The sequence below is a fragment of the Drosophila bipectinata genome, chromosome 2R (genome assembly GCF_030179905.1).
Source record: "Drosophila bipectinata strain 14024-0381.07 chromosome 2R, DbipHiC1v2, whole genome shotgun sequence".
Classification (NCBI taxonomy): Eukaryota; Metazoa; Arthropoda; class Insecta; order Diptera; family Drosophilidae; genus Drosophila; species Drosophila bipectinata.
Window position 1 is genome coordinate 9,639,756 of NC_091737.1, and position 19,051 is coordinate 9,658,806.

Sequence of the window (19,051 nt, forward strand, 5' to 3'; positions counted from 1 at the left end):
TGGCACTTGATTGGTCGGGGGTTAGGGTAGGGTTTGGGGAAAGTTTACTTGTCAGTTTTCGCAGGGAATGTAAATTTGATTGCATTTCACTCGATTAACCATCAAACTGGCAAAAAGAAACAAACAAACAAGTGGAAGGAGAATTTACACAGCCATTTCAAACTAATTGGACAACTGCAAGTCAGAGAACCGAAACATAAAATTCTAGACCAAAAGCGCTGACAACTCGGCTGTGTATCTAGGCATCTGCAAGATACACACTCCTGGTTTGGGTGAGGCATATTTTTTGGGTGGTCGCGGTCATGTACGTAGTCATAAAACATATTTTTCACAGATTTACGATTTGTTTATTTTGCGCTCTCATTTCTCGATATTCGCGGATTACCGGGGGAGGGGTTTGGTGGCAGCCAACTTGGCGACACATTCTGAAAAAAAAATAAGAAAAAAAAATTGTAAAAATATGAAGTGGATTACCAAGGAAAACCAGAAGATGCCGACGCACACCCGTATTGGCATAAATGCTTATTGGTCTTCTGGCGGAGTGGAGTGCGTGCCTTTGGCGAGTCGCTGAGTCTGCGGATCCGACGGGCTTATGTTTAATTATAAATCCCGTTACTCGGTCCGAGACAAACAAGACCAAAGGGTCCATCGATGGATGGGGGGGAGGCATCCTCGGATGGAGAGGTGGAAAAAAAGGAGTTGCAGCTGCTGCTTCGTTTATGGGCAGCCAAGCAACTCGAACCGAATTCAGCCAGCCATCCCCATCAGCGACTCGTCATCGGCGGCATCAGTTGGTGCAACATGCCCCCTGCTCCTATGTACATATAGCCCCCATCTCCGTCCGTTGCAACGACGTGCCCAAATTGCATTTGCATTCAAGTTATGTGCGCTAATTTCACGTTATGAAATTTTTATTTCGCACATTTGCTCGTCGCAGTTTTCCTGCCTCGTTTTTCATCTTTTCAGAAGGCAAACTGCATATATATCTTTTTTGTATTCTGGCTCACAGAGAAAAAAATATGATCAGAAATCGGTCATCAAATCTATAGATACACTGATCTGGGCCATGTCAACAGCATGTGTTTGAAAAAAGGTACAAAATCTTGAAAATAAACTTAAATTACTAGATAAATCTTATTGTAAGATCTACATATTTCTTTCTCTGTAAGCATTAAAATGGTTCTATCCTTAGGGTAGCTTTAATGAATTCTATTAAGAAATCATCTTTATTGCTTCTGGCGTTGAGTTAACAAAAGAAAAAGCTGGCAAATTCCTTAGCCAGTTGAACGCGGATTGTTCTCTAATCTAGTGGCATGTGGATAATGGCTAGTGGGTGACAATTTTGAAACACCTACCTCGCCTCAGACCTCCTCCTCGTCTATGAAATGTGAGCAACTCTTTTGTTGTCCAATCTGTGGGCGTTGAGTCTTGGATTTCAATTGCTGACGGTGAAGAGTCCAAAGTAATCAGTAAACTGCAGCTGAAAGCCAGAAACCGAAACAGAAACAGGCACAGTAATCATAATAGGCAGCCACTTGTAGGCCTCGAGTGTTGGTAAAAAGCGTTTTGTATCTGTCAGATACAATGGGCCATAAATCAGTGGAGTTGCACTATTTCTGGGGGATTATTTGGGGGAAACTTTTGATATTTTGATGGCGGAGAATGGATCCAGAAGCACTGTTTTGCGGTGGTAATTGCACGCTCGCTGAAGCGTATCGTATGCTGCAGGTTTCCGTTCCGTTCATTCAGGGGAAAATGCTGGGAAAGCTGGTAAGAGGAGGAGCGGGGGAAAAGCTAGGAAAAAGGGGGGAAAAAAAGAGGGAATGACCCGAAATAGCGGCACAACCAAATGCGGAACATGAGGCGTAACAAGGGCGACTGGAGACAGGAACCACGGGGGGAATACTATTCACCGCCTGTACGTGCTGCAATCTCCAATAGATACAGTACGCGGCTCGTTCAGATACAGATACAGATACAAAATGCCACCGCGTGCGTGAGAAGTTCCAAGTTGCACGCTCTCACTTGCAACTTGCTAGGAAAATATATACTCTTTAGCACTTATACAGAGAAAGAAATAAAAAAAACATGTTCTTTGTCATGCTTGGCCAGCAGTGTTTGTATCTTGTGGCAGTATCTGTTGCTGCTGCCTGGCCCGGCACTCGTATTTGAGCCAAGTGCACGGCCCGAAACTGTAACCAAATACGCCATTAGCACGGAATAGGGGAGAGAAGCCCCAAAGAACACAGGGCCATAATTACATCTGCATCCGTTCGGGCTGGGGGTCACACACAGATTGAGGCCATGATTGATGTTACCCATTCGGTTCCGGAGGAACAGTCGCAGTGGAGTCCACCTTATCTCACACAAATGCCAGACATTTTCCCTCCCAGAGTTCTGCAAAATTTTTGTTCACTTCCATCAAATTTTCAGACCATAAATCTTTGTTTCTGCGGGCCTATGGCCACAGAAACAGTTGTCTTCTCCCCAAATGGAGCTTAAGGAGTTCTCTGGCGGCATTTAATTAGAAATCTCGTTAGCCAGGAAACACCATTAAAAGTTGGACCACAGAAAATCATAAGAAAACATAAATTTAAGCTTTAAAAGGGGTTCGTCTATTTGTGGTCAGTAATGGGGATTTCAATAAGCACTCAACACCTTAAAGTTGTTAAGAAAAACTTGATTAATAGGCGAGATTATGGGGGCTTGTCTAGTTAGACCATCTATTTCTTGTATAACTAATCCCATAACCTTTATAAATGACACATCTATGTATTTTTTTTTGCTGAGAAATTACGACACTCTGGCTGCTGTAACTTCTTATAAGCCGGACCCTAAAAATTCGATTCGCTCCGTCTTGTTGGCAGCAAATGCTTTGAATTTGTCACTCAACACGTCAATTATATAAATCGCTAATGGCCCACCCGATCCCGATCCCGAACCGACTTTTCCCCCTCATTGCTGTTGATACACAAAATGAATTTGAAAATAATGTGTGAATTTCTTCTGGTTCGTTTCAGCTCCCCAAACAAAAAAAAAAAAACCAACGAAAAATAAAGAAATACAGACCGTAAACCGAGACCCGATGGGATTGTCAACATGGAGGAGCAAAGTGAATGAAAATATCTTTGGGCGGAAAAGTGTGTGTTTGTGCCGCGGAGCATGTCCGTCTGGGGTTGGGAAATGTGCACCGTTCCCGATCGCAGCTGAAGATTATTGATTCCGTCGAATTACGGATTGCACAATCCACCGATCCGTCCGAGTGTATTGAAAATAAATCTCCAGCATTGCAGTATTGCAGCTGCCTACTTAGGCTAATTGATTTTCATTTCGTTATTTTTTGTGTGTTTTGTTTGTTAACTTGTTTGTTTGTTTGTTAGCCTCTTGCAATGAGGCGTCCCAAAGCTGCCAATGACAACAACAACAACAAATCGCCAAATGAACAGCAGCAGAAGCTACAACATAAAAAACAAATACAAGTACTAGTACATGAAGTGAAGCTGCGCGACAATTGCGTGCCTCGTTTTAGCTGTTTTTTTAATTAATTTTAAGTGTTGCCCTTTTCGCCGTGACCGAAAAAGATAGCACCAGTCTGAAAAGAGAGAGAGAGAAGGAGAAAGCCCTCCGGAAATCGGCAATTTAATTTACAATACAACATTAGTACGGAACATAAAGGCGGATAAAGCCAGCGACGCGCCATCCAGAAAGGGAGCAACGAAAATGTTCGCGGGAATAAGGAAACGCCTGGCACGCAAGTAAGTCCCCAAAAGAAATTAATCCACACGGTGAAAAATATTTGGGGGTGTTCTCCAAACCTACCATCTTCCAATACAGCCCTCTTCATTAGCTATACCAACAAATTCCCACAGTGTATTGACCCATTCTTGGCTCCCAAAAAGACGATTATGTCCAGCAGCAGCTTTTATGTGTTTCTTTCTTCCTTTCTTTATCAAAGCTGCCCTTTTTGGCCCAATTCCTTCGCTAATGACTGTCGCGATAAAGGTCATTGGTCGAGGAAGTAGTTCCTTCTTTTTCCAAGGATGGGCGAGTAAGGTTTCCTTTTTTTCAATTTGCAAAATCGCTGACAAAAAATTGAAAAAAATGGGGAGTGGGGACTGCAATGGCTAAAGTTACTTTTGTATAATTAATTTCTGGCAAGTTACAAAACACTCCCTCCTCACTCCTCAATATCCGAAGGCCATGATTTTGCTGATTTTGTGGCGACCAGTCATCAGTCATCGTCATCATTATTATAATGATTTTTTGAAGAAGTAGTTGTTGTTGCGTTAAATGAGCCAATTAGTTTAAAATCTTTATTATTAGTTGATTGCTCGGAGACCGGACCGGTTTCGTTTTTAGCCAAAAGCAAAAATTGAATTATGCTCGAATGCGATTCGAATTTCGAGTCTGGCTCGCGGGCCATTACTTTGCCACAAAAATTAGCAGCCCGGGCAATCAAAAAGCCATCTGCCGAAATGATTTTCGTGGGAAAAGCCACGACTGGCCAAGACACGAAGACAAATGAAAGTTAGGGGCTCTCGGAGGTTCAATCTTCTTTGGAGGAACATATTAACTATGCAGCAAAACAAACCAACAAGTTCTGAATAGAAAATGGTAGTTGAAAACTTCTTGTCGACCATCAATGGTGGCCTTTCTTGTTTGCCAGTCATGATGTGATAATTATTACAGAAAAGTGCAGTCGAATGCCTTTTAGCACTTAGCAGGGACACGCCCCGGCCAGTGGATGATAACTAATGCCCCAGCACACAACTCAGTGGCACCCATGAACCCAGGTGCTAAAAACACCTGTGCAAATAGAAACCCCAAAAGCCCAAAAGCACCTTGTAGGTGGAACTCTCATTTACATATACATACATTTATAGAAGGGGAAAGGGGTTTTCTGTCTACCAGTATTTTGGTCGGTGTTTGGCCCGAAACCTTTAAGATCTCTTGTGTTTTTTTGAGGCCCACACATGAAAAATGTTCGTTTAGAAACGCCTGCGATGCCTTTTAGCCGCTCAGCCCGTCCATACCCTCCTAACATGGCAATCAAGCGCGACTAAAGCTAAAAATAATTACACAAAAAAACACATAACACACTTTATTAAGCACTAAACATTTTGATGGGCTGGGATGTGGGCTACAAAAGTCGGATGAAGCCAAGTGCAGCTGCAGACAGTGCACTGAGGAAAAAGGAGGGATATTAAATTAAATTTAATTAGTCAGGATTATGGGTTTTTTAATTAAAAAGTTAAAATGACTTAATACTTTAAGGTTGGAGATCTACAAGGAAGTCGTTTAACTCTCTTGAGAGTTGACTCTATGATACTATGCCATTTTTCTTGCAATGTAAACAGCAGATACGTTTTCTCACAAACTTAAAAACTACAGTCATTGGGATTTATTATGCCTATGTGTGCCTGAGAGTTCAAGAAACATTAATGTATCTCAAAATATACAGCCACTGGATGCCTAATTATGATTGATACGGGAACCACATACAACCCACGATGGTCAGACCAGAACAAGACATATATCCGCCGGCAGAATTCTCAATTTCAAGACTCGGGGGCAGACTTATCAAAAGTATCTTTTACATCTCGTCGCGTTGCGCATGTGCCTGGGTTTTATGGGTTAAAGGAAATGTGGTGCAACAAAGCGTGAGGCGGTGGCGGCAGTGGGAACTTACTGTTATGTAGGCTACATGGTACCCCCCACCGTCTTCCACAATTTCCAGCTTAGATTACAATACAAAACAGACCAAGGCAAGGGCTTCGCCTCGGGGGCTGTTGCGGCAATTAGCGGAAATGCGCATCTGAAAAGTTTTCGTGATACATAGTATTTGATAAAAACCCTCCTACCCTTGTTCCAGTTTCGCAAAATAACCAGAGATAGTTTATTCAACCATAAGTGTGTGTCATATTTGTCTGGGATTGGAGTTTACTTAGCTAAATGACAATAAACGGACAAATTGATCGACTGATAGTCCACACCCCGGGTGACCGGGACGTGAGAGCTTTTCTATTAGACCCGCACTCGCAACCCCATGGGCCCATGGGCGGCTATACGCTCATAAATGCGCCATTAGTGCTAACAAACGCATCTCCCAAACTCCATCTCCACTTGGCCATAAAAGCGAATCCCTCTTCGTCCGCCTGGGGCGTGGGGACTGTGAAAAAAAAAAGATGGAATGAAAATAAAAACACCCACCACCACCAAAGGCAGAGAGGCATTCATTGCACACAACAAAAGAAAATGCCATTTTATGCATTTCAAGTGCGTCTGCCTCCACTACTATCTACCATCTGAATGTTACTTCCCTCTATGGGTAGTGGGGGCTTGTGAGTGAGGGTATTCCGTGTATCAGTGCCAGTGTCTGTTTGTGATGGGCGTCTTCATCCCGTCATCCCGCCAGCCCGCACTTCGTATGTGTCACAAAAACTAAAGTGTCAATTCCATCATAAGCCAAAGTGGCGCACATATCGCATATCTGGCTTGCATCTCTCAGAGCTCAGAGGGCCGAGATGACGAAGGCGACAGACAGGCCAAGAAAAAGAAAATTATTGAACAATTTCACAATCAGAAAAAATAAAAGCGATATGAGTGGAGAAAAGAAAGCAAGAAAATTACAATTGCACTCGTATTTTGTGCTCCATATGTCCAGGTTCCCAACGAAGCTGCAATACCCTGTAACTTGATAGCCAAGCTAATTCAATTTTAATTGGAAACTTACCCAACAGCTTGCTAAATCATTTCTATAAATAAAAGTCTTAATAATAACTACACTTTACTTCCTAGAGTAACTCAAATCGTTTAGATTTGCATACAAACACGTTTGTTTTATGATCTCCGGGCGGGCATCTATACTTGGCTTTAAATCAACATTAATTTGTTTTAAACTAAGGGAATCTTTAATAGAGTAAAATTAATAAAAACATCAGACTTAATCCGCACCCCTTCGGCCGGAATGGATTGTGACAGCAGACATGCTGCCACAAAGACGCTGCCTGCCTTGCCCCATCTCGTGTCGTCTTGGCGGCATTTTCACTTTGGGTGCGACAACTGCAGCGCGGCGGTCGCGATAATGATGAATACCTTTTTAATGAGCGGCTGACACATGCAGATGCCAGCGATGTCAGCCAGCGATTTATCATCTGGGATGTGGAGGGCAGCAGGAGCACCAAGATCTGGGGAGCTGGGAGCAGATCCTACCGACTTGCAGCCATTCCCTGATGCGTGGAATGACCCTAACCTACCCCAGTTCAGCTCAGTTGATTGCCAACTATTGTGCGTTCAATTCCGTTATTGGGCTCTGACATGCACTGGGTGCACTGGCTCGGAAAATTCACTGCCACTAGCCAGGCACGCAGGCACTGAGAGAAATACAAAAAAAATATGCAAATAACCTGAGGACACATACCTTCACAGACATTCTTAATTAAAATTATATTTGATTATATTTCTTAATTAAATTCCTTTTTTTGCTCAGTGCATTTTTATATACAGGAATTCCACATGAAATGAATTATTCCCTTCCATAGTTCCGTATTTGCTACACCGTCCTGCCCCCATCCCTGCTCCCCATCGCCATTTAGCAGCTGACCGTACTTGCTTTCTAATTAAAAGTTTGCCCTTAACGTTTGCTTTAAACGCAAGCCAGCTCGTTTTTGGGTTGGGTCAGGGAGCTGGAGAATTAAAGAGGGTGGGGCCGGACCTCGAGACTCCCCCATACCGCCAAATTCAAGACCCCAGATCCCAAAAACCCCACCCCAAACGGTCGGCGTTTTACAGCCAAATGAACTATGTGTTGTGTGCCATTGTGCTGTTGTAATGGGGGGCCAGCGAAAATGTTTGTTGATCAATAGAATTTGTATGTGGGTATGCGAGTTTATGGCCAAGAGGTGGGTGGTAGGGTGACAGGTGCCGTGGCCCAAATGCGTTATCTGGCCAACGACAGCGGATATGGCCTATTGAGCCAGTGTTTATGGGTCATTAGGGTGCGTAGAGCGAGTTGTTGTTAGGCACTTTGGCAATATACGATATTGTATATTTTTTTGGGTAACCGCCTGGTTCGGCTTGGGTCCTCTAATTAACATGCCATTGTCCTTGAAGTGAGAGCGATACTGATCGCTTCCGCTCGGCCAAGTGCCAATCAAAAATCTGCATGCGAATCAGCCGTGAGTTTGAGGAGCGGCTTTGGCTAAAGCGTGGCATGCAAATAACTTTCTAAAGCGAATGGCTGCACCTTGACGGCTTCCTTTTAAGCCGTAAGAGGGAGCAACTACACTGTAAAAAAATGAATAAGTTACTACTACTATCTACTAGTATCTCCATACACAAAGTATGAGACATTTTCTTCAAGTGCTTGAAAATGCAAATCCATTGGCCAACATCGGCCTTTGGGCCTGTCAATCAGCGTGGGGAGGTCTGGTGTCCCAGGTGTTTGGCCAGGTAAGCAGTAAGTGTCCACTTGACTTCCGTTTCGTGTTGGCTGTGCTCCTTGGGCTCCTTCCCCGGAATCAGACGTGACACACGGCCTCGCACGGATGGCTTTAATCTATTGCATTTGGCCAGTAGTATTTACATGGCCAGCCATTCGGGCCCTTGTTTATATTTGCATAAATATTTACACATGGGAGCCGGCAGGCAAGCCCCCAGATGTATTTGTGGCTTTGGGCCTTTGGCTTTTGGCGCCTCTGCCTCTGCCACTGCCTCTGGCAATTGCCAATTGAATGGGCTTATATGCCATGGTTATGCCACCTAGTCTTCCCTATAGACGGGAGGATTAATCGGATCCGACTCGATCTCATTTCGATTCGGCAACATAGCACTCAATTATGTCGTCGTAATTTCCTGTTCAAGCACAATTATTTGATGCTTATCGCCAGTCGCTTTTTAACCATATTTGGTTGGCTCATATTCGAGGCCTGTATAATAAATCTCCTCCGAGCCGACTTGTCGTCAAATTATGCAAATTTCCAGTGTGGGTTGTGGATCAAGCTGAGGGGGACTTACATGTCTACCTCAAGATTTGGGTCATCACCGTATCGATAACATCAACGCCGGGGAGAAAAGAGTGTTGAAATGAGATGCAACTACTCGCATTTCTCATCGACGCCCACGATGTCTGACGCTGGGAAACAATGCAATAACTACTTAGCTGCTGGGTCCCCCCTTAAGCCCTCCGATGCAGATGCATCCATCCACTTTTGGCCTCTTGTTTGACTTTGCCTAACACTTTGTGCCATGTGTGTACGTTTTGAAAAGCGGGAGCTTAAAGTCAGTGATGCCAAGTCCCCCAAACTATAGTCAGTAGCTCCATTATACTTCTATCTTTGACCGACTAATTGGCCGGGAATTATAATGTGTCAAATGGGAGTAGGAAAAAGTTGTTAAACTCAAAAATAATAACCACTCTTTGGAGAGTCTTGAAGACTATCTCGTTGCCGATCTGGGGCCATTAAAAAGACCAAGATCTGACGTGAAAATAGCTGCAGTTGGCAGCACTGAATTAAGACCCCATTCTAGTGTAAACAGACAGAAAAGCGACACGCCTATTTGGGTTATATGGATGGTATGGTGTGTTGTCGGATTTGTTTCAAACTCTGCGAAATGGGTTACGCTGCGAGGGCCCTTTGGCGAGCATACACAAAGCCCCTGTGTCCGGGCGGGCGGCTGGAAGCTAAGGGGGTTAACCTGAGTGACAGGGGGGCAGAATAGAACAGAAGAATAGTGTGTTCGCCGGAGCGTGGAGTGCACTAAGCGAGGATTTATAACGGAAGCTTAGCCCGTACGCCGGCTCATGAATAAATTAACAACAAGAGCGTAGAAATCCCCTTATGTAGCATATGCACAAACAGACATATTTACAAAATATATGCATATATGTGTCCATGTAACGGTTTTCTGCTTGTAGAACAACAAACACGCCCCCTAGCTGTATCAGATATACTTCCCATGTTAGACCGTGAGAGACTGAAACGATTAAAATCGATCTCAAGACTCATAAATTATGCAATTTCACAAACAAAGTGCTCAGTAGATCGTAAAAGAGCTAGAAATAAAATGGGGTAGAGTCAGATCTATAGAGAAAGGGTTACTTAAGTAATATAAAAAACATACTGCTGCTGAAGCTCTACTTTATCTGGTATATATGTATTTAGATTTCATATAACATCTTTAAAGAAAGCCAGTTCTTCCAAGGAGGAAAACTTTCTAAATGCGTTGCCTACTTTTTGACGATACCTTCTTTCAAGGTTACTGGTTCCAAATTCTTCTATTCAACCCCAAAAAAGCAAACCCTTTAAATGTTTTCCTAAAAATAATAAATATTTCGTAAAATCAATAGTTTTTCTTAAAATAAAAAAAAAAAGTTAATTTTATTATCACATAACATCTAAAAAGAAAGCCTGTTTTGCAAAGAAAGGAAGCCTTTTACTAATTTGTTAGAAGAGCATATAAGCCTACAATATCTTCTTTCAAAATTGTGGCTCTCAATCCTTATTTTAAGCCCAAAAAATAACTTTATATTTATTTCATTCCCCAAAATGAACAAAAAATATTCTTTTGTTTTGTGAATTCTTGTATTTTTCCTAAAATATAAATATAATAAAAGAATGCCGACAGAAAAGACCAAATAACTCTGAAAAATAACTCTTTAAAGCGCCAAAGAAAATACATCTCTAGGAATTCCACCTACAGTAGCTTGGGGTTATATAAATAAATAAAACTTGGATTGCAGGAGGCTGCATCTGCGTGTGGTCAGTCTGTGCTTCAGTTTGTGTTTCTGTTTCAGTTTCAGTATTTTTTGTTGCACCAGCCCACGCCCACGCCCATGTCAGTGGGCACCCACAAGCGTAGTTGGACATTTGGACAGTTGGGGGGGCGGTTGAAGTTTTAACTTCGATTTTCAATATTCATGACAGGAGTGGGGGCGGGCGGCGGCAACGGAGAGCGATGGGAAGGGAGCCATGTTTCGAATGGACGTCGAAAATTATGGCAATTACTGCAGAGAACTGTAAATTATTTGCTCTGGCGACCTCATTGTCAACACACACACACACACTCAGTCCCTGGCAATTGGCATCGGCGTTTGTGTAAACATTCCCACATGCACTTTGCATTGCCTGTTTAATAATTCGATGTTTTTAATGGCAACTGAGCGGCAGTAGGCAGCGTTAAATTATCGCCAAATTGGTCGGCAAGATTTGGGTTCAAGTACTCAACTGAATTAGTAGTATTTCTGTTTTAATTACCAATCATTTTGACCAGAATCCCCTTAAGCTTTCGAGTTCTTTATCTTGGCATGCCGAGAGTACAATTATGCGGCTTGGCTTATCGGCGTGAGCCCAGTCAGACCTCATAATTATGCCCTCTTACAAATCGCTCTTAAAAGACCCCGCCGACTGGAGATTCAATGGAGAACTTCAGCAGATAGCAGTGGGCAGGGAGCTGGGAGTGGGAGCAGGGGAAAATCGGTAGTAAGCGCCTTATGCGGCTTATTTGTAGGTCGTTTAATACGGAATCCCCTCTGCCGAGAGTGCCACTTGCTTTATTTTATTTACTTTTTATACGCATTTGTGCAATATTTATTTTTATGCCAACTGCAATGGCCAGTGATAAGCGCTGGACAGCGGATGAGAAGCCGAGAATCCGAGAATCCGGTGGAGCGGCGGCCGGCCAGGGCAGGGGAATCCGGCAGGGGCCGGTGGAGACGAGCAGCGACAGCGGAAATTTATGGTCGTCGCATAAAACGCATAATCAGTAAACGAATGTGCCACAAAGGCGGAAAAAAGACCAAGAACCGTGGCTGGGGGGCCCGGAGCCCGGAATCCGGGGTTAGGGGTTGGAGTTGTGGGGGACTTGCGGGGGCCTTAACCGAATGACCGACGGATAGGGAATTGCTGTAGCTTTTTGCCATAGTAGCACAATTCCCCATTTGGAGCTATCAGTCGACTATTCGACGGGAAGAGCGCCAATGGAAATGCAAATTCAAGCAAAACTTGTGCGTAACTTATGGCTCCTGTATAGAGACACTTAAAGAAATTGGTCAGCTTTTTAGGAAATTAAAATATTAAAGGGAGAGAGAAAGGTAGAAGACTTGTCTTAGATGGATGGATCAAGTCTTATATATCCTGTTCTTTTTTATCAGTAAGAATACTTAAAGATTAAAGGGAAGTATAGTATGGTATCTTATAGTTTATCATTTCTTAGATACCCCAGTCTTTTCTCTCAGTAGTTGTTATGCACACATTAGCTTGATGAGTCAGTTGCTAAATTGGTCCGTTTCTAAAAGTGCAACGCTTGCACTTTGCACCTTGCCGCCTTCGGCACTTTTTCACTGTCAATTGATTGGATTGGGGATGGGGGACTTCAGCACGAAAGTGGCAAGAACGAAGCAGCAACAGCAACAGCTTTAATTAAAGCCCTGTAATGCCATTAGCTGGCCTTTTGACTTGCCAACTACCGACCAGCCAGCTAATTAGGTTTGCATCTCCATCTAATGCAAGACCGGGAGTCTGGTCGATCTGGTCGAGATGGCTGATTCACTTGCACGCGATGTTTCACTTAATTACCAGCTGCCAATAGCCAGCTTGATAACAGTTAAATTGATTTTGATTGCTTTATTTGATGCCTATAAATCAAAAGACGAAAGACGAATGGAATGGAAATTCTATGGGGCAGCAGCAGCACGTGGGCAGCAGAATCCCCGGGCTGGAAAACCGATACGCAGCGATATGGACACCGATATGGCGGGTCCATAAGTACTCCTCTATATATTTGTATTTTTATATCTACTGGATGTATGGATATAACCAGTGCTCTGCCCACTTGTCCGGTGTCAACGTCAAACACGAAACGAAACATTTTGTGCGATTAGCTTGTAAGATTGTTTGCAGCTCTTTTTTGTTTTTTGTGGCCATTTATTCAACTGAAGTCTGCAACTCGATAGTTAGACTTGGCCCAAACTGGATCCAGCAGCTGGCTGGACAACGACGGTGCACCGGGGCCAACGTGAGGGGCAGAAGTTAGCTCTCGGCTTAGATGTGAACGCAGACAAGCTGGCAAGCCAAAAAGCACACATTTTTTTCTTGATTTTGGCCCACTCGAATGCCTCTGAGTGGCAATTTTATCGAATTATTTGCACTTAGCTGCAAATTCAATTGGAAACAAGAAAGGAAAGCTAACTTCGGGCGGAGCCGAAGTTTATATACCCTTGCAGTTAAAACCGGATATATATCGCAAACATCGGATATAGTTGGCCGATCCTTATGGGAATAGGAATATATACTCCAATTTATTACAATACAAAATCTAAAAAAAGTCCCAAGCTTCTATCTTCAAAAATACGAAAGTTGATATTTCTATTAAATACCATTTCCGATCGTTCAGTTATATGGCAGCTATAGGATATAGTCGGCCGATCCTAATGAAATTTGGTAGGTTGGATCAACTGACCAAAAATAGAGTCTGTACTAAATTCCAGCTTTCTATCTTCAAAAACACGAAAGTTGGGTCATTTCCGATCGTTCAGTTATATGACAGCTATAGGATATAGTCGGCCGATCCTTATGAAATTTGGCATGTCGTATTATTTTGCCAAAAATAGCTCTCACCTAAAATTTAAACTCTCTAACTCTAAAAATACCAAAGTTATACCATTTCCGATCAATCAGTTATATGGCAGCTATAGGATATAGTCGGCCGATCCGGGCCGTTCCGACTTATATACTGCGTGCAAAGGAAAGAAGGGTGTGTGCAAAGTTTCAAGACGATAGCTTTAAAACTGAGAGACTAGTTTGCGTAGAAACAGACAGACGGACAGACAGACAGACGGACAGACGGACAGACGGACAGACGGACATGCTCATATCAACTCAGGAGGTGATCCTGATCAAGAATATATATACTTTATAGGGTCGGAGATGTCTCCTTCACTGCGTTGCACACTTTTGGACAAAATTATAATACCCTCTGCAAGGGTATAATAACGAGCGACTTTTCGTTGTTAGCAATGGGATGCGGACGGGCTCGAGGATATGTCTACAAACATTGCCCGAACCCTGGTGGCGCCCCCCACAGCAGGTGATCCCATGCACTCTTATAAGCCATGGCTAGTGCTCGCAAAAAAAATAAAACTTAAACACAATTGATATCTTTGTGGCAGTCTATTTGGGTCGTGTCAAAAACAGCCGCAAGGTGGTAACCCCCATCAATTGAAGTTAACTTGCATACAGTAAACATTGGTTAAGTGGCCTACAGGTTGAGAAATAGTTTATATCTCTAAAGGATTTAATAGTTCTGTTTATAATATGTACGAAAATAAACTCCTCATAAAACCAAGCCTTGATATTTTGGCCAACACCTATCTATAACCATTAGTCTTGGGTTTTTCTTTTTGTGTATCACAACTATCTATTAAAATCGCTTTATAGACAGCCTCTTTTTAAAGTCTGCCTTGGCATATACTTACTATACTAGCCGACATATATTTTAGGCATTGTGTAATTATTTCGGTCAGTTGGTATTTATTTTTGTTGTAAGCCAGCCGATAAGCCAGGAGATTGGAGCAATGGGAAATATTTTGACACTTCTTTATGGGGCAATCGAGAAATATGCCAGGCAGCCATGCTCTCGGCGATATGGAAACCACTTAGTAATCCACATGCAACCACTGCCCACTTCCAGTGGTTGGCCAACTTTTATGTGTAATTCGAGAACCAGAGCCGTTAACAAACGTACTATTTATCTTCTTGCAGGCAAAACGAGAAGGATTGCGATGAAGACGACAAGGACGATGTGCTCAGCATTATGCCGCCGCCTCCAAACTACATACAGATATCCCAGGGCAGGATTCAGTTAGTCCACCAGCCGAGGACTCCCGTGGAATCCGAAGCGGGCACCTTGTCCCTGGAGCGTCCTAGCGGGGGCAGCACCTCCGGATCCGCTGGTTGTGATAAGGTGAGTTCTTGGCCAGTAGTCGGTTTGGTATTGGTAATATCCTCGCTTTTGGCTAAAAAAATAAAAAATATAAAAGCACGTAGCGCTTTGGGATAAATATCTTGTAGACCCATCCAATTATAGACAATCAGCTCGAATCAAATCATAGCCCCTGTATATATATTGCCATAACCCCCTCATCACTGCCAACTAACTTTCGGCTCTTTGGTGTTTTTGAGTTGTTAACCCAATTTTCTCCAGGGGGGGATGGTGGGGGTCTGGTAGGGAAAGCAAAAAGAGCAGCCAGCACCGCTTTCCTTTGTGTTTTTTTTTTCCAGTTTTCAGTTTTTGTTTGGCGTGTGGAGAATTTTCCCAAGTGCGGCATGCAAACTGTCGGTGAAACAAACACCTTTGAACTCGGAGGAGGTTGAACGAACACTTGAACTCGTTAACGTGCCATTCGAGACATCACATCACAGCGGCGTTCCAAAGATTGATGAAGTCACCCCCTTCTATCCCTTATGCCAAATGCCCTCTTGACATGCAAGTTTGGGGTCACGCCAAGACTCTGAAATTATTTCCCTCGGATTTCAACCTAATTGATCGCGTATAAATGTTGACAATTACCTGAATCCGAGTCCAGTAATTCCCAGGCACAGATCCTCTCTACAGGTATATGCTGGGTAGTACTTGTGGTTCAGGGAATTCTCGCTGATCGCGGCTCGCTGCCGTTTGCCACTCACGTTCCGACTTCCGTGACGTTTTAATAGCACTAAGTATGGCGCATGCGCAGCCTCGGCAGCCTCGCCAGCTAGCACAGCAATCGCAGTTGATTTATGGTAGTTACAGGCCACCAGCCGATGGATGGATGCTCCATAAGCGACTGCAAATGAGCCGGGGCCAGCTGGCGGAGATTGCAGCACCGAGATGCCATGTAAATGGCAGTTGACGCGGTAATGCTTCCCAGAATCCGTTTGCTAAAGTCACGGCTCCGGCTAATTGAAACCACGAAAGAACGCGGCGGTTCAGTTGCGTGTATCGATTACCCAGGGTTATCCCACAGCTGGACACCATCGCTGCTTGGTCCCGGCTCCGGACCCAGCCACCCACACACCCACTACGCCGAGAATTTGCCAAATGGCATCTCGATGGCTGCACTGCATCCAGGGCCTGTCATCAGAACCCAGTCACGTTCTCTTATTTGTTTTTTTTTTTACTTTTCTGTGCCCCTCCATAAGTTGCGCCGCCGTGGCAGTTGCAACTGTGCAGTTTTCGCACTGGCGACGACTGATTGAGGAAAGTTCAACGAACCGACTGCTATTTATTTGCTGTGTTTGTTCAGACTTCTCCAGCCCCGGACTCATCGACTCACCGACTCACCGACTTCTCCCCGTTCACCCGATCTCTCCATGGGGCTTAGCTTCTGGCTCTGATTCTCCGCTTCTCTGAGTCTGTAGCACATGCGCGCCGCTTCGCCACACCAGCTGGAGGAGAATAGAGAATTCTATGGGTTGGCATTGTTGTCGCCGTCTCCATTTCATTGCCTGCATTAGCATATGGATATATGTATACCCATTTTAGCTATATTTGTTTACACAGGGAAGGATTTCCTACCAATAAACTATCTAAAAATTGAAAATGATTTTTAGTGAGGATATGGGTAGTATTTCAGCTAAATATTGATCCTCAAACATCATATTTTAGTTGTCCCCTTCATGACAATTATTTTTCCCAGTGCCTGTCTGGCTCTGCCACCTCGAGACTGGATAATTTCCTGCCACAAATCATGGCATTCAGTCTCATTCACGTAGTTGGCCAACTCTGGATTTTTTTTTGGCCATTCATAATCAAGCTTGGGGATCATAATCTTTATAAATTCTCTCTCGTTTCGTAAAGAACAACAAAAATCAATTTGTCTATTGCGCAAACCGGCCAAAAACAAAGCACAAAACATAAAAAAAAAAACTTTAAAGACAACCCATTTTCTTGAAGCTATAAAAAATATTTTACAACTTCCACAACTAATATTAAGTGTTTAACAAAAACAGAAAACAACAAAATACAGAAAAGCAAAATAGTGTTTTACGAGCGACGGCGACACCCAGGCTTTAGTCTTTTTTGTCTCTTCAGGCCATCTTTTGTATTTGTTGGCCATTTTTAGGCAGAGGAAACTTTGAAATTGCAATTTCCATTTCCTGTATAGGCCCTCGTACCACTCGCCCGCCCCCTAATGACTTAATATTTGATATTATTTAAGCCTGTTACTCGTTTTGCTTGTATAGTAGTACCAAGTACCAGGTCCATAGATCATATCTGACTAGTCTTTAACTGAATGCACTGAAATTAAACCAGAGCAAATGGGTCTTAAATATTAAATGCTTGAATCATTTAACATTTAGGAAATATTAAATGTATAGTCATTTAATCTGTATGACTATGACTTTTTAATTTCTTGCTGTGTTTTCATGCCACAGTTCTTTGTGGCACGTCAGCCTTGCTCTCGGTGAATTATTGGCCATGCACACCTGCAACAACTTACCTGTTACCAGTGTCTGGCTCCCCCCAGTCCTCTCTTCTCACTCTCTGCAACTGCCCCAGACCTTTTCCATATCGCGTGCGGATTAAACCGAAACTTATTGTGTTTTTTTGTTTGTAGTTTGTTTGCTGCACTCATTGCTATGTTGCATTCACTTGGAAAATCGGAATTGTGCCCAAAAGAGTTCAATGATTTGCTTTTTACACCTCGAATCGGTTTTCGAGTCAGTGACAAGATCGTAAATTAATTTCAATTGAATTGTGTTTTCTTTTAACGGCCTCCATTATTTTTTTTATTTCCCACTAAGAGTATTTTGGACCCCGTACTGCCAGTTTGGGGTTTAAAAAGTAGCTAGTTATTGGTAAAATTTTAAGGCTTAAACGGTTAATATAATCTGCTTTTATTAAAACTTTAGCTAGTAGTAAATATTAAAAAATTGTAAAAACTATCTGATGGGCATCTATAACTTGGCTTGAACACATATACCCAACACATCCTCAAATACACTCACAAAAACACATTCATTGGTTCACTGGCCCCATAAACACAAAAACATACATATGCACATTTTCAGATTTTTCATTTAACTTTTCGTTTTTGGGCATTTTTTAGAGTTTCTTGAGCTGCTTCCTGAGTTTTTGGTTTTTTCTGTTTTTTTGTTGTTTTGCAGGATGTGTTGGAGAAGCGGATGATTGAAGTTGAAGGCGCTCTGCTGCGTTTGCAGGAGGAGTTCCATAAAGTGAGTACTCTCGCCCGGAAATAGAGATACATTTCTATCTAGAAGATGCATGGTCACTTACCATCACAGTTGAGATGTTATGACCCCGGCCGGACATTGCTCTCTAAATGAAGTTTGAATTTAATGTCGCCTGGGTTGGAGTTTGGGTTGGGATTGGGGTTTTGGGTTTGGGAGCCGTTCCCCCAAAACCATTTTAATTTCCTGTGCGGTCAGCGTGTGAGAGATTTTTGTTCAGGGTTGGTGGACTGGTCCGGACTCCCGAGGAGTACCACCAAGTACATAGATGGGGGGGTCATTAATCGTGTTCAGTCGTTTGCGCTCAGTGCGGTTTATGTGGTTGGGCCGGGCCAACAAAGCCTGGCCAGGCCAACAAGGTCGCCTGGGTGGGCAATTAAAAGTTACAAGCTTAAATTACATGCATATGAGAATGTACCACCAACATCAAATTAACCGTCAGTAGTCGAAGCAAAACGTCCTCAGTCCCCAATGAGGTCAGGAGTCTACTTTAATAAAGACACTTCTTGATTCTGTAATTCTGGGCTAGATGAAGAATTTCTCTAGAATTTAAATAGCGCATAAATAGTAAAGTAAATGAAAAGGTTATAATTCAAATACTTTTAGATAATTTATTTGGGAAAGAGGAAAAGCTCTTCTTCATATACAGTTTCTCAGCAACAACTTTCGGCACAAGTATACCATTTCCAGGGTTTATTACCTACGGCGCACTCGATCAAAATCCTCAATGGCAAATCTCAATCTAAACTGTCGTCGCAACGGCCGTAGGATGCCCCTCGACGGGTCGTAAGAAAGTTTAATGGCCGGAACTTGCCGGCGGA

The 19,051-nt window shown here is 43.1% G+C and overlaps 1 protein-coding gene across 4 annotated transcripts in view; it reads left to right on the forward strand.

Annotated features, from left to right (window-relative positions):
• LOC108132950 (neurofilament heavy polypeptide) overlaps positions 1-19,051 on the forward strand; it is a 35,428-nt gene that overhangs the window by 4,289 nt on the left and 12,088 nt on the right. For 2 of the 4 annotated variants that reach the window (XM_043210762.2, XM_017252558.3), the window contains exons 2-3: positions 3,021-3,755; positions 14,760-14,961. In XM_043210762.2, coding sequence (XP_043066697.1) covers positions 3,721-3,755; positions 14,760-14,961 — 237 coding nt within the window. In that variant the 5' untranslated portion in view covers positions 3,021-3,720. Of the gene's footprint in view, positions 1-3,020; positions 3,756-14,759; positions 14,962-18,146; positions 18,216-19,051 lie in introns of those variants that run through there. The other 2 variants (XM_017252556.3, XM_070278946.1) reach the window with 2 other exon arrangements.